Source organism: Bos taurus, chromosome 6, assembly GCF_002263795.3.
Source record: "Bos taurus isolate L1 Dominette 01449 registration number 42190680 breed Hereford chromosome 6, ARS-UCD2.0, whole genome shotgun sequence".
NCBI classification, from domain to species: Eukaryota; Metazoa; Chordata; class Mammalia; order Artiodactyla; family Bovidae; genus Bos; species Bos taurus.
In genome coordinates this window covers 66854615-66867822 of record NC_037333.1, presented here as the reverse complement: position 1 = coordinate 66867822, position 13208 = coordinate 66854615, and the positions used below count along the sequence as shown (strand labels likewise).

General features: G+C 39.5%; 1 protein-coding gene across 6 annotated transcripts in view; it reads left to right on the top strand.

Moving 5' to 3' along the window:
- The window catches only part of TEC (tec protein tyrosine kinase), a 170000-nt gene that overhangs the window by 121220 nt on the left and 35572 nt on the right, over positions 1-13208 (top strand). For all 6 annotated transcript variants that reach the window (XM_002688249.7, XM_059887759.1, XM_005207976.5 and 3 more), the window contains 2 exons: positions 9738-9784; positions 11436-11608. In XM_002688249.7, coding sequence (XP_002688295.1) covers positions 9738-9784; positions 11436-11608 — 220 coding nt within the window. The remainder of the gene's footprint in view (positions 1-9737; positions 9785-11435; positions 11609-13208) is intronic.

Genomic DNA, 13208 nt, shown 5'->3' with positions numbered 1-13208 from the left:
AACCTTCCCCTTCGGACTGCTTTTACAGTGTCCCACAGGTTTTGGGTTGTTGTGTTTTCATTTTCATTCGTTTCTATGCAAATTTTGATTTCTTTTTTGATTTCTTCTATGATTTGTTGGTTATTCAGCAGTGTGTTGATGAGCCTCCATATGTTGGAATTTTTAATAGTTTTTCTACTGTAATTGATATCTAATCTTACTGCATTGTGTTCAGAAAAGATGCTTGGAATGGTTTCAATTTTTCTGAATTTACCAAGGCTAGCTTTATGGCCCAGGATGTGATCTATCCTAGAGAAGGTTCCGTGTGTGCTTGAGAAAAAGGTGAAATTCATTGTTTTTAGATGAAATGTCCCATAGGTATCAATTAGGTCTAACTGGTCTATTGTATCATTTAAAATTTGTGTTTCCTTGTTAATTTTCTGTTTAGTTGATCTATCCATAGGTGTGAGTGGGGTATTAAAGTCTCCCACTATTATTGTGTAATTGTTAATTTCTCCTTTCATACTTGTTAGTATTTGTCTTACATATTGCGGTGCTCCTATGTTGGGTGCATATATATTTATAATTGTTATTTCTTCTTGGATTGATCTTTTGATCATTATGTAGTGACCTTCATTGTCTCTTTTCACAGCATTTGTTTTAAAGTCTATTTTATCTGATATGAGTATTGCTACTCCTGCTTTCTTTTGGTCCCTATTTGCATGGAAAATCTTTTTCCAGCCCTTCACTTTCAGTCTGTATGTGTCCCCTGTTTTGAGGTGGGTCTCTTGTAGACAACATATGTAGGGGTCTTGTTTTTGTATCCATTCAGCCAGTCTTTGTCTTTTGGTTGGGGCATTCAACCCATTTACGTTTAAGGTAATTATTGATAAGTATGATCCCATTGCCATTTACTTTATTGTTCTGGGTTTGAATTTATACACCCTTTTTGTGTTTCCTGTCTAGAGAATATCCTTTAGTATTTGTTGGAGAGGTGGTTTGGTGGTGCTGAATTCTTTCAGCTTTTGCTTGTCTGAAAAGCTTTTGATTTCTCCTGCATATTTGAATGAGATCCTTGCTGGGTACAATAATCTGGGCTGTAGGTTATTTTCTTTCATCACTTTAAGTATGTCTTGCCATTCCCTCCTGGCTTGAAGAGTTTCTATTGAAAGATCAGCTGTTATCCTTATGGGAATTCCCTTGTGTGTTATTTGTTATTTTTCCCTTGCTGCTTTTAATATTTGTTCTTTGTGTTTGATCTTTGTTAATTTGATTAATATGTGTCTTGGGGTGTTTCACCTTAGGTTTATCCTGTTTGGGACTCTCTGGGTTTCTTAGACTTGAGTGATTATTTCCTTCCCCATTTTAGGGAAGTTTTCAACTATTATCTCCTCAAGTATTTTTTCATGGTCTTTCTTTTTGTCTTCTTCTTCTGGGACTCCTATGATTTGAATGTTGTAGCGTTTAATATTGTCCTGGAGGTCTCTGAGATTGTCCTCATTTCTTTTAATTTGTTTTTCTTTTTTCCTGTCTGATTCATTTATTTCTACCATTTTCTCTTCTAATTCACTAATCCTATCTTCTGCCTCTGTTATTCTACTATTTGTTGCCTCCATAGTGTTTTTGATGTCATTTATTGCATTATTCATTATATATTGACTCTTTTTTATTTCTTCTAGGTCCTTGTTAAACCTTTCTTGCATCTTCTCAATCCTTGTCTCCAGGCTATTTATCTGTGATTCCATTTTGATTTCAAGATTTTGGATCAATTTCACTATCATTATTTGGAATTCTTTATCAGGTAGATTCCCTATCTCTTCCTCTTTTATTTGGTTTGGTGGGCATTTATCCTGTTCCTTTACCTGCTGGGTATTCCTCTGTCTCTTCATCTTGTTTAAATTGCTGAGTTTGGGGTGTCCTTTCTGTATTCTGGCAGTTTGTGGAGTTCTCTTTATTGTGGCGTTCCTCACTGTGTGTGGGTTTGTACAAGTGGCTTGTCAAGGTTTCCTGGTTAGGGAAGCTTGTGTCGGTGTTCTGGTGGGTGGAGCTGGATTTCTTCTCTCTGGAGTGCAATGAAGTGTCCAGTAATGAGTTATGAGATGTCTATGGTTTTGGGGTGACTTTGGGCAGCCTGTATATTGGAGCTCAGGGCTGTGTTCCTGTGTTGCTGGAGAATTTGCTTGGTATGTCTTGGCCTGTAACTTGTTGGCCCTTGTGTGGTGCTTGGTTTCAATGTAGGTATGGAGGCACTTGATGAGCTCCTGTCAATTAATGTACCCTGGAGTCAGGGTTTGGACTTAAGCCTCCTGCTTCCAGTTATCGGTCTTATTTTTACAGTAGTCTCAAAACTTCTCCTTCTATACCGCACCATTGATAAAATAACTAGGTTAAAGATGAAAAGTTTCTCCACCTTGAGGGTCACCCAGAGAGGTTCACAGCGTTACATGGAGAAGAGAAGAGGGAGGAGGGAGTTAGAGGTGACCCGAATGAGATGAGGTAGAATCAATAGAGGAGACAGCAGGCTAACCAGTGATCATTTCCTTATGTGCACTCCACAACTGGACTGCTCAGAGATGTTCACGGAGTTATACAGAGAAGAGAAGAGGGAGGAAGGAGACAGAGGTGGCCAGGAGGATAAAAGCAGGGAATGAAAAGGAGAGAGACAGATCCAGCCAGTAATCAGTTCCCTAAGTGTTCTCCACCGTCTGGAACACACAGAAATTCAGAGTTGGGTAGAGTAGAGAAGGGTTAGGGAGGAGACACAGGCGACCTGGTGGAAAGAAAGGAGAGTCTGAAGGGGGAGAGAGCAGTCAAGCCAGTAATCTCACTCCCTAGTAAAAAATGGGTACTGAAGATTGGGTTCTTAAAGGTACAAAATTGGTAACAAATACCTAAAAGCAAAATGTAAAAATCTAGAGTAGAGTTTGGAATTTCAAAAATACAATGTTAAAGAAAATAAGAAGGAAAAGAAAGAGAGAAAAAGAAAAAGAAAAAAAAAGAAAACAAAGTCACAAAAATTATAAAGAAAATATAGGTACAAAATTGATAACAAATACCAAAAAGCAAAAGTTAAAAAATCTAGAGTTTGGAATTTCAAAAATACAATGTTAAAGAAAGGAAGAAGAAAAAGAAAGAGAAAAAAAACCAAAAACAAAGTCACAAAAATTATAAAGAAGATATAGGTACAAAATTGATAACAAATACCAAAAAGCATAAATTAAAAATCTAGAGTAGAGTTTGCAATTTCAGGAATACAATGTTAAAGAAAAGATGAAGAGAAAGAAAGAGAGAAAAAAAAGTCACAAAAGTTATAAAAAAAAATATAGGTACAAAATTGATAACAAATACCAAAGAGCTAAAATTAAAAATGTAGAGCAGAGTTTGGAATTTCAAAAATACAATGTTAAAGAAAAGAAGGAAAAAAAAAGACCAAGGTCACAAAAGTTATAAAAAATATATATATGAAGTTTGCTTTTTTAAAAAAAAAGGGTCTTTTTTTTTTTTTTTGCAAAGTAATGGTAGGTTATAAAAGTGAAAATTAAAGGAGTAATAGAGGACTTGAAATTTTTAAAAAAATTAAAAAAAAGAAAGAATGATCGTATAAATAGTAAAAATATATATAGGACTTTCTCTGATATCGTTGTGGGTATTGTGGGTTCAGTTCATTTTCGGCTAGTTCCTTGCTCCGGCTTATATTTCTCAAGATCTATAGGCCCCTTCCTATGTAGTCGGTACTAACCACGGGGTTTTAATCTATTGCCTGTCGCTTCCAAGGCAGTTCCCTCAGTTATAGCTTCTTCTGTTTGCTGGTCTCTTCAGTGTCTGGTTTCTGCCCTGATACAAAGGGGGCGGTCGTGGACACCTTTTTTTTTTTTTTTTAAGGCTCACTTGTTCAGTCGTGCTGTGGGGAGGGAGGGACGCTGCAAATAAATAAGACTGGCGTGTGCTCGCAGTGCCTCAGCCATACTGGGCCTGCCCCCACTCACAGCACGTGTAGCCTCCCTGCCCACACTGCTCAGGTTCTAGGTTGCTCCGCCGGGAACCATCCATGGCCAGCCCTGGACTGCTTGCACCTCCCAGGTCTAAGCTGCTTAGGTTCAGGTACTCGGGTAGTCCTCAGAAGCACAGACTCGGCTGGGCCTGCGTTTTGTGCCCTTCCCAGGTCAGAGCAGCTCAGACAAGAAAGTCAAGACATATACTTGTCTTTCAGTGATGAGGTGTTTGGCGAGCGTGGTTGCTGCGACTTATCGCCTCCCCACCACTCGGTTATCTGGGTGTACAACCGGCACACCTTCTCAGGCGGATGTTGACTGTCCAGAACCCCAAGAAGTTTTAGTTAGCAAAGAAGCCTGCTTACAGTTTTGTAGATAATGTCTCTCTGGGGCTGCGATTGCCCCCTTCCGGCTCTGGCTGCCTGTCACTGGAGGGGACGGTCTGCAGCCGGCTATCTCTGTACAGTCCTTTGTTACGTGTGTGGGCCTGGCGGTGTCTTAGGTTAGGGCTGACTTTTTGTGTGGTAGATATCCCACTGTCTGGTTTGCTAGCCCAAATTATTTCTCTCAGGTAGCGCTCGGGGTATTCAGGGCAGATCCTTACTCTAAGCGATACAGCCCGCACCGCACCTCCCTGCCCAGCCCCCGCTTGCTAATGGTGGATGCAGGCGTCTGCGCTGCTTCTCCGCTGGGGGACTTACCGTAGGGCTCGTAATCTGTGGGTGTTAATTGTTTATTTTTCCTCCCTGTTATGTTGCCCTCTGTGCTTCCAAGGCTCGACACAGACTCGGCAGTGAGAATGTTTCCTGGTGTTTGGAAACTTCTCTCTTTTTAAGACTCCCTTCCTGGGACGGAGCTCCGTCCCTCCCTCTTTTGTCTCTTTTTGTCTTTTATATTTTTTCATACCTCCTTTCAAAGACAGTGGGTTGCTTTTCTGGGTGCCTGATGTCCTCTGCTGGCATTCAGCAGTTGTTCTGTGGAATTTACTCAGCATTTAAATGTTCTTTTGATGAGTTTGTCGGGGAGAAAGTGTTCTCCCCGTCCTATTCCTCCACCATCTTAGCTCCTCCTTGCTTGTAGACTTTTGGATGGCAGCCATTCTGACTGGTATGAAATGGTACCTCATTGTGGTTTTGATTTGCATTTCTCTGATAATGAGTGATGTTGAGCATCTTTTCATGTGTTTGTTAGCCATCTGTATGTCTTCTTTGGAGAAATGTCTGTTTAGTCTTTGGCCCATTTTTTGATTGGGTCGTTTATTTTTCTGGAATTGAGCTGCAGGAGTTGCTTGCATATTTTTGAGATTAATTCTTTGTCAGTTGCTTCATTTGCTATTATTTTCTCCCATTCTGAAGGCTGTCTATTCACCTTGCTTATAGTTTCCTTTGTTGTGCAGAAACTTTTAATTATAATTATGTTCCAAACAGTATCAGACTTTATTTTTTGGGGCTCCAAAATCACTGCAGATGGTGATTGTAGCCATGAAATTAAAAGGCACTTAATCCTTGGAAGGAAAGTTATGACCAACATGCTGCTGTTGCTAAGTCGCTTCAGTTGTGTCTGACTCTGTGCGACCCCATAGACGGCAGCCCACCAGGCTCCGCCATCCCTGGGATTGTCCAGGCAAGAACACTGGAGTGAGTTGCCATTTCCTTCTCCAATGCATGAAAGTGAAAAGTGAAAAGTGAAATTGCTCAGTCATGTCCTACTCTCTGCGACCCCATGGACTGCAGCCTACCAGGCTCCTCCGTCTGTGGGCTTTTCCAGGCAAGAGTACTGGAGTGGGTGGCCATTGCCTTCTCCATGACCAAACTAGGTAGCATATTAAAAAGCAGAGACGTTACTTTGCCAACAAAGGTCCTTCTAGTCAAGGCTATGGTTTTTCCAGTAGTCATGTATGGATGTGAGAGTTGGACTGTGAAGAAAGCTGAGCGCCGAAGAATTGATGCTTTTGAACTGTGGTGTTGGAGAAGACTCTTAAGAGTCCATGGACTGCAAGGAGATCCAACCTGTCCATTCTGAAGGAGATCAGTCCTGAGTGTTCTTTGGAAGGACTGATGGTAAAGCTGAAACTCCAGTACTTTGGCCACCTCATGTGAAGAGTTGACTCATTGGAAAAGACTCTAATGCTGGGAGGGATGGGGGCAGGAGGAAAAGGGGACAACAGAGGATGAGATGGCTGGATGGCATCACCGACTTGATGGACGTGGGTTTGGGTGAACTCCGGGAGTTGGTGATGCACAGGGTGGCCTGGTGTGCTGCAATTCATGGGGTCGCAGAGTCAGACACGACTGAGCAACTGAACTGTTTATTTCTGTTTATTTTTGCTTTTATTTCCAATATTCTGGGAGGTGGATCCTAGAGGACCCTGCTGTGATTTATGTCGGAGAGTGTTTTGCCTATGTTCTCCTCTAGGAATTTTACAGTTTCTGGTCTTACGTTTAGATCTTTAATCCATTTTGAGTTTATTTTTGTGTATGGTGTTAGAGAGTGTTCTAGTTTCATTCTTTTACAAGTGGTTGACCAGTTTTCCCAAACCACTTGTTAAAAAGATTGTCTTTTCTCCATTGTATATTCTTGCCTCCTTTGTCAAAGATAAGGTGTCCATATGTGTGTGGATTTATCTCTGGGCTTTCTGTTTTGTTCCATTGATCTATATTTCTGTCTTTGTGCCAGTACCATACTGTTTTGATGAATGTGGCTTTGTATTAGAGCCTGAAGTCAGGTAGGTTGATTCCTCCAGTTCCATTCTTCTTTCTCAAGATAGCTTTGGCTATTCGAGGTTTTTTGTATTTCCATACAAATTGTGAAATTATTTGTTCTAGCTCTGTGAAAAATACCATTGGTAGCTTGATAGGAATGGCATTGAATCTGTAGATTGCTTTGGGTAGTATACTCATTTTCACTATATTGATTCTTCTGATCCATGAACACGGTATATTTCTCCATCTATTAGTGTCCTCTTTGATTTCTTTCACCAGTGTTTTATAGTTTTCTATATTTAGGTCTTTAGTTTCTTTAGGTAGATATATTCCTAAGTATTTTATTCTTTTCGTTGCAATGGTGAATGGAATTGTTTCCTTAATTTCTCTTTCTATTTTCTCAGTGTTAGTGTATAGGAATGCAAGGGATTTCTGTGTGTTGATTTTATATCCTGCAACTTTACTATATTCATTGATTAGCTCTAGTAATTTTCTGGTGGAGTCTTTAGGGTCTTCTATGTAGAGGATCATGTCATCTGCAAACAGTGAGAGTTTTACGTCTTCTTTTCCAATTTGGATTCCTTTTATTTCTTTTTCTGCTCTGATTGCTGTGGCCAAAACTTCCAAAACTATGTTGAATAGTAATGGTGAAAGTGGACACCCTTGTCTTGTTCCTGACTTTAGGGGAAATGGATCAATCAAAGAAGAAGATATAACAATTATAATTATATATGCACCCAATATAGGAGGACTGCAATATGTAAGACAAATGCTAACAAGTATGAAAGGGGAAATTAACAATAACACAATAATAGTGGGAGACTTTAATACCCCACTCACACCTATGGATAGATAAACTAAAAAGAATATTAACAAGGAAACACAAACTTTAAATTATACAATAGACCAGTTAGACCTAATTGATATCTATAGGACATTTCATCCCAAAACAATGAATTTCACCTTTTTCTCAAGCACAAACGGAACCTTCTCTAGGATAGATCACATCCTGGGCCATAAAGCTAGCCTTGGTAAATTCATAAAAATTGAAATCATTCCAAGCATCTTTTCTGACCACAATGCAGTAAGATTAGATATCAATTACAGGAGAAAAGCTATTAAAAATTCCAACATATGGAGGCTCATCAACACACTGCTGAATAACCAACTAATCACAGAAGAAATCAGAAATAAAAATATGCATAGAAACGAATGGAAATGAAAACACAACAACCCAAAACCTGTGGGACACTGTAAAAGCAGTCCTAAGGGGAAGGTTCATAGCAATGCAGGCGTACCTCAAGAAACAAGAAAAAAGTCAAATAAATAATCTAACTCTACACCTAAAGCAACTGGAAAAGGAAGAAATGAAGAACCCCAGGGTTAGTAGCAGGAAAGAAATCTTAAAAATTAGGGCAGAAGTAAATACAAAAGAAACAAAAGAGACCATAGCAAAAATCAACAAAGCCAAAAGCTGGTTCTCTGAGGGGATAAATAAAATTGACAAACCATTAGCCAGACTCATCAAGAAACAAAGGGAGAAAAATCAAATCAATAAAATTAGAAGTGAAAATGGAGAGATCACAACAGACAACACAGAAATACGAAGGATCATAAGAGACTACTATCAGCAATTATATGCCAATAAAATGGACAATGTGGAAGAAATGGACAAATTCTTAGAAAAGTACAACTTTCCAAAACTGAACGAGGAAGAAATAGAAAATCTTAGACCCATCACAAGCACGGAAATTGGAACTGTAATCAGAAATCTTCCAGCAAACAAAAGCCCAGGTTCAGACGGCTTCACAGCTGAATTCTACCAAAAATTTAAAGAAGAGCTAACACCTATCCTACTCAAACTCTTCCAGAAAATTGCAGAGGAAGGTAAACTTCCAAACTCATTCTATGAGGCCACCATCACCCTAGTACCAAAACCTGACAAAGATGCCACAAAAAAAGAAAACTATAGGCCAATATCACTGATGAACATAGATGCAAAAATCCTTAACAAAATTCTAGCAATCAGAATCCAACAACACATTAAAAAGATCATACATCATGACCAATTGGGCTTTATCCCAGGGATGCAAGGATTCTTCAATATCTGCAAATCAATCAATGTAATACACCACATTAACAAATTGAAAAATAAAAGCCATATGATAATCTCAATAGATGCAAAGAAAGCCTTTGACAAAATTCAACATCCATTTATGATAAAAACTCTCCAGAAAGCAGGAATAGAAGGAACATACCTCAACATAATAAAAGCGATATATGACAAACCCACAGCAAACATTATCCTCAATGGTGAAAAATTGAAAGCATTTCCCCTAAAGTCAAGAACAAGACAAGGGTACCCACTGTCACATGTGGGTTTTATAATTGCTGTCCCAGTACGTATGAGTTGGTATCTTATTCCTGCTTTTAATTTGCATTTTCCTAATGATTAGTTATGCTGAGCACCTTTTAAAGTACCTCTTGGCTGTTTGTATGTCTTCTTTAAGAGAAAGTCTGTTTAGGTCCTTTGTCCACTTTTAATTGAGTTATTATTTAACTATTGAGTTCTATGAGTTCCTTGTATATTTTGGATACTAACCCCTTCTCAGATATGTGGGTTGCAAATGTTTTCTCCCCTTCTGTTGGTTGCCTTTTCGTTTTGTTGATGGGTTTCCTTTGCTGAGCAGAAAATTTTTGGTTCTGTTGTAATCCCATTTGCTTACAATGAATAACACATGGCCTCAATCCCTATGGCACTTACAGTCTGTTCAAGAAATCTGTTCTAAAATAGTATTGCAAGCAACATGCACCAGAGTGAGAGAGTCAGAGTGGATTTCTTGTTATGTTTGCTGCTGCTGCTACTAAGTTGCTTCAGTCGTGTCTGACCCTGTGCGACCCCATGGACTGCAGCCCACCAGGCTTCTCTGTCCATGGGATTTTCCAGGCAAGAGTACTGGAGTGGGGTGCCATTGCCTTCTCCGTCTTGTTATGTTTAGTTTTCCTTAAAACTGTCGATCACTGTTAGATGGCATTTTAACCTATCTTATTGTTGTATTTTTAGGTATAAGAAAAGCACTACCTCCAACACCAGCGCCAGAAATAAAGAAAGTAAGGTGGTCTTTAACTTTTGGAAGTGACGAAAGAGATAGTTGCTCATTCATGTGTAACTTTTTGCGACCCATGGACTGTAGCTTGCTAGGCTCCACTATCCATGGGATTTTCCAGGCAAGAACACTGGAGTCAGTAGCTATGCCCTTCCCCAGGGGATCTTTCTGACCCAGGAATCGAACCCAGGTCTCCCACATTGCAGGTAGATTCTTTACTGTCTGAGCCACCAGGGAAGCCCCTAACTTTTTTAAGCGTGTGTTTACCAAGTGTGTTTTTGTTCAGTCCTGTGATATTGCCTCCTACATTTCTATCAGAAATGGATAGATTATGGCTTAACTTGATTTTTTTTTGGTGTCAAATAATATTTATTTAAATGTATCAGAAATTATCACTGGGGGCCCTATTATCATCTGGCATTCTGCCTATATTTTGGCTTTGAATATTATTCAAGCAATGGGGGACTTTAGAGGAATATTTCAGTCCTGAGACCACAGTATTATGACAAAGGGATGACTCTATTGATTTAATGATATACCTATGAATAGTGAAGTATGGTACAAAACATATACTTTGGACTTGGGAGGGACCCGATCCAGCTCGAATCTGATGTGGGTGACTTTAAGCCACTGTTTCCTTAGTTATAAAATGGAAATTATATACTCTTATGGAATTAGTACTAAGAATAAATGAGGATGCAAATGAACTTATTTGCAAAACAGAAACAGACTCACAGAGGAAGGAAATTTAGGGTTGCCCAAGGGGAAAGGCGGGGTATGGGGGTAAATTAGGCTTTTGAGATTAGCAGATAGGAACTATTATATATAAAGTAGATAAACAGCAAGGTCCTACTCTATAGCATAGGGAGCTGTATTCAGTATCCTATAATAAACCATAATGAAAACAGTATGAAAAAGAGTATATACTGAATCACTTCGCTGTATACCAGAAACGAATGCAGCATTGTAAGTTAACTATGTGCTATGCTGTGCTTAGTCCCTTAGTCATGTCCAGCTCTTTGCAACCCCATGGACTGTAGCCCACCAGGCTTCTCTGTCCATGGGGATTCACCAGGCAAGAATACTGGGGCGGGTAGCCTATCCCTTCTCCAGGGGAACTTCCTGACCCAAGAGTCGTACAGAGGTCTTCTGCATTGCAGGCAAATTCTTTACCAGCTGAGCTACCAGGGAAGCCCAACTATATATTTCAATTTAAAATTAAAAAAAAAAAAAAGAATGAGAAAAAATATGCCAGCTATGTACTTAGAGTGTACCTTGCACATAGTAGGCATGAAGAAGTAGATTCCTTCAAGTGGGAGACCTGACGAAAGTAGGTCTTTTTCCCATTGTAGGCCATTAAATGGTGGATCTGCTTTTAGTCGTGATTTCTACTCACATTCTACCCTTGCCTCTCCCTGGTAAGTTAATCCTGACCCCAAGAAGAATCCTTCTGATATTTAAAGACAGTTTTTGCTCTTGTCCTGTATTCTGAAACCCATGAGAGGCCCAGTAGCATCAACATCCTCAAACTCATGGGCGGAGAGTCACCAGATTACTTTAGGTAGAGTTTATTCTGTGGCGGTATGCAGTGCTTAGTGTTTACTTCACACCCAGTTTCACATAGAAGACTAAACTTTCACATTTCCATTTCTTAGCGAAGGCCTCCTCCACCAATTCCGCCTGAAGAAGAAAATGGTGAAGAAATAGTTGTAGCCATGTATGATTTCCAAGCGACAGAAGCACATGATCTCAGGCTAGAGAGAGGCCAGGAGTATATCATATTGGAAAAGAATGACGTTCATTGGTGGAAAGCAAGAGATAAATACGGGTAGGTATTCCCTCCCTGTGGATGATACACAGTGGGTGGCTGGGAGTTAAATACTGAGCGAGAAGATGATAATCTGTAACTGCTATGTAGTGAGACCAGTTCAGCAGCCGTAAATGAAAATATACATTATTACCTTTTAGTAGCACAGTGTCTTCTTAGTGACTCAATAAATGTAGATAGATCAACCACTTCTTTCCAGAAATTAGAATCCATTACACTGGTCTATTTCTCATCCATTGTATGTTTGAACTGGATTGTTTTGATCTTGGGGGAAATTACATTTTAGGTCTCTTTCTGTCCCCCTCCCCCTCAAAATAAATAAGTAATCTTAGATTGGTTGTAGAAAGAGAGAATGTGAGTGTGTGTCTGTCTATATGTATGTGTGTATGTGCCTATGTCTAAAATACATACATTCAAGAAGTTTAAAAACAAATGTTATTTATACTAAATAGGATTTAAAGAGAATAATCCTTTCAACCTTATTATTGGTAAATAATGGGTAAATATGATACGGCAGGGCGTGTATCTTAAGCTTCATTAGGAAAGCTCTATATCCTGTGCTTACCTCTGTAGTATAACCCTGTTTTTATTCTGAGTTCCTGTGAATAAGAAGAGGAGGGCTTTTTGTCCTGATTAGAGCATTCCCTTCATGCAAATCCACTTTCTTACCTCCTGCCCCACCTGCAGTTCCAGGGTCACTGCTGGAGAAGCAATGGAAGCCTCTGGATTGGGCAGGGCCCATGTCTGCTGCTCACTTCTTGGCAGTGGTACATCTCCTGAGTGCTGTGCATTAGTACCTTTATGGAAACCTGTTCATCTGTGTTTATAGGAAGGTCATCACTGCTTTTTTTTGCCAAACAAGATTTTTTTTTTAAATTATAGACATATCCAAAAGATATGTAATAGTTTAACGGAGCCTCTTGTCACTTGACTTCAGAAATTGGTCGGTCATAATTTTTAAATCTTCCCATTAAAACAACAAAAAAAATCTTCCCAACTGTTCTTTTTTTTTTTTGAGTATTTAAAAGTAGATTCAAATCATCATGAAATTTCACCCCCAAGTCTAATTGCTTAAAGATGTTTAAACAACTGCTGTGTCATTAGCATGTGTGCGTGTGTTAGTTGCTCAGTCGTGTCTGACTTTTTGTGACCCCATGGGCTATAGCACACCGGGCTCTTCTGTCCATAGAATTCTCCAGGCAAGAATACTGGAGTGGGTAGCCACTGTCTTCTCCAAGGGATCTTCCCCACCCAGAGATGTACCTGGGTCTCCTGATTGCAGGCAGTTTCTTTACCGTCTGAGCCACCAGGGAACCCCAACATTATAATAGAATAATAATTTTAAAAATTCCTTGGTAGGCTTTCCCCCAGCATTTTCAGGACTAGAAGAAATAAAAGCCCAGATATCAAATATTTAAATATTTATAAGTCAGGCTGACAAATTAGTGAATAAGGTATAATTTATCCTGCAGCTTGACAAACATACCTCCAAAATGACAAGGAAAGCAAGGTCTGGCTTAGAGTTCCGTGCCAGAATGTGACAGCGCCCGGAGGGCTGGCCGTCTCAGGGTCTCGCCCTTCTCCCTTCCCTTCTGTCCCT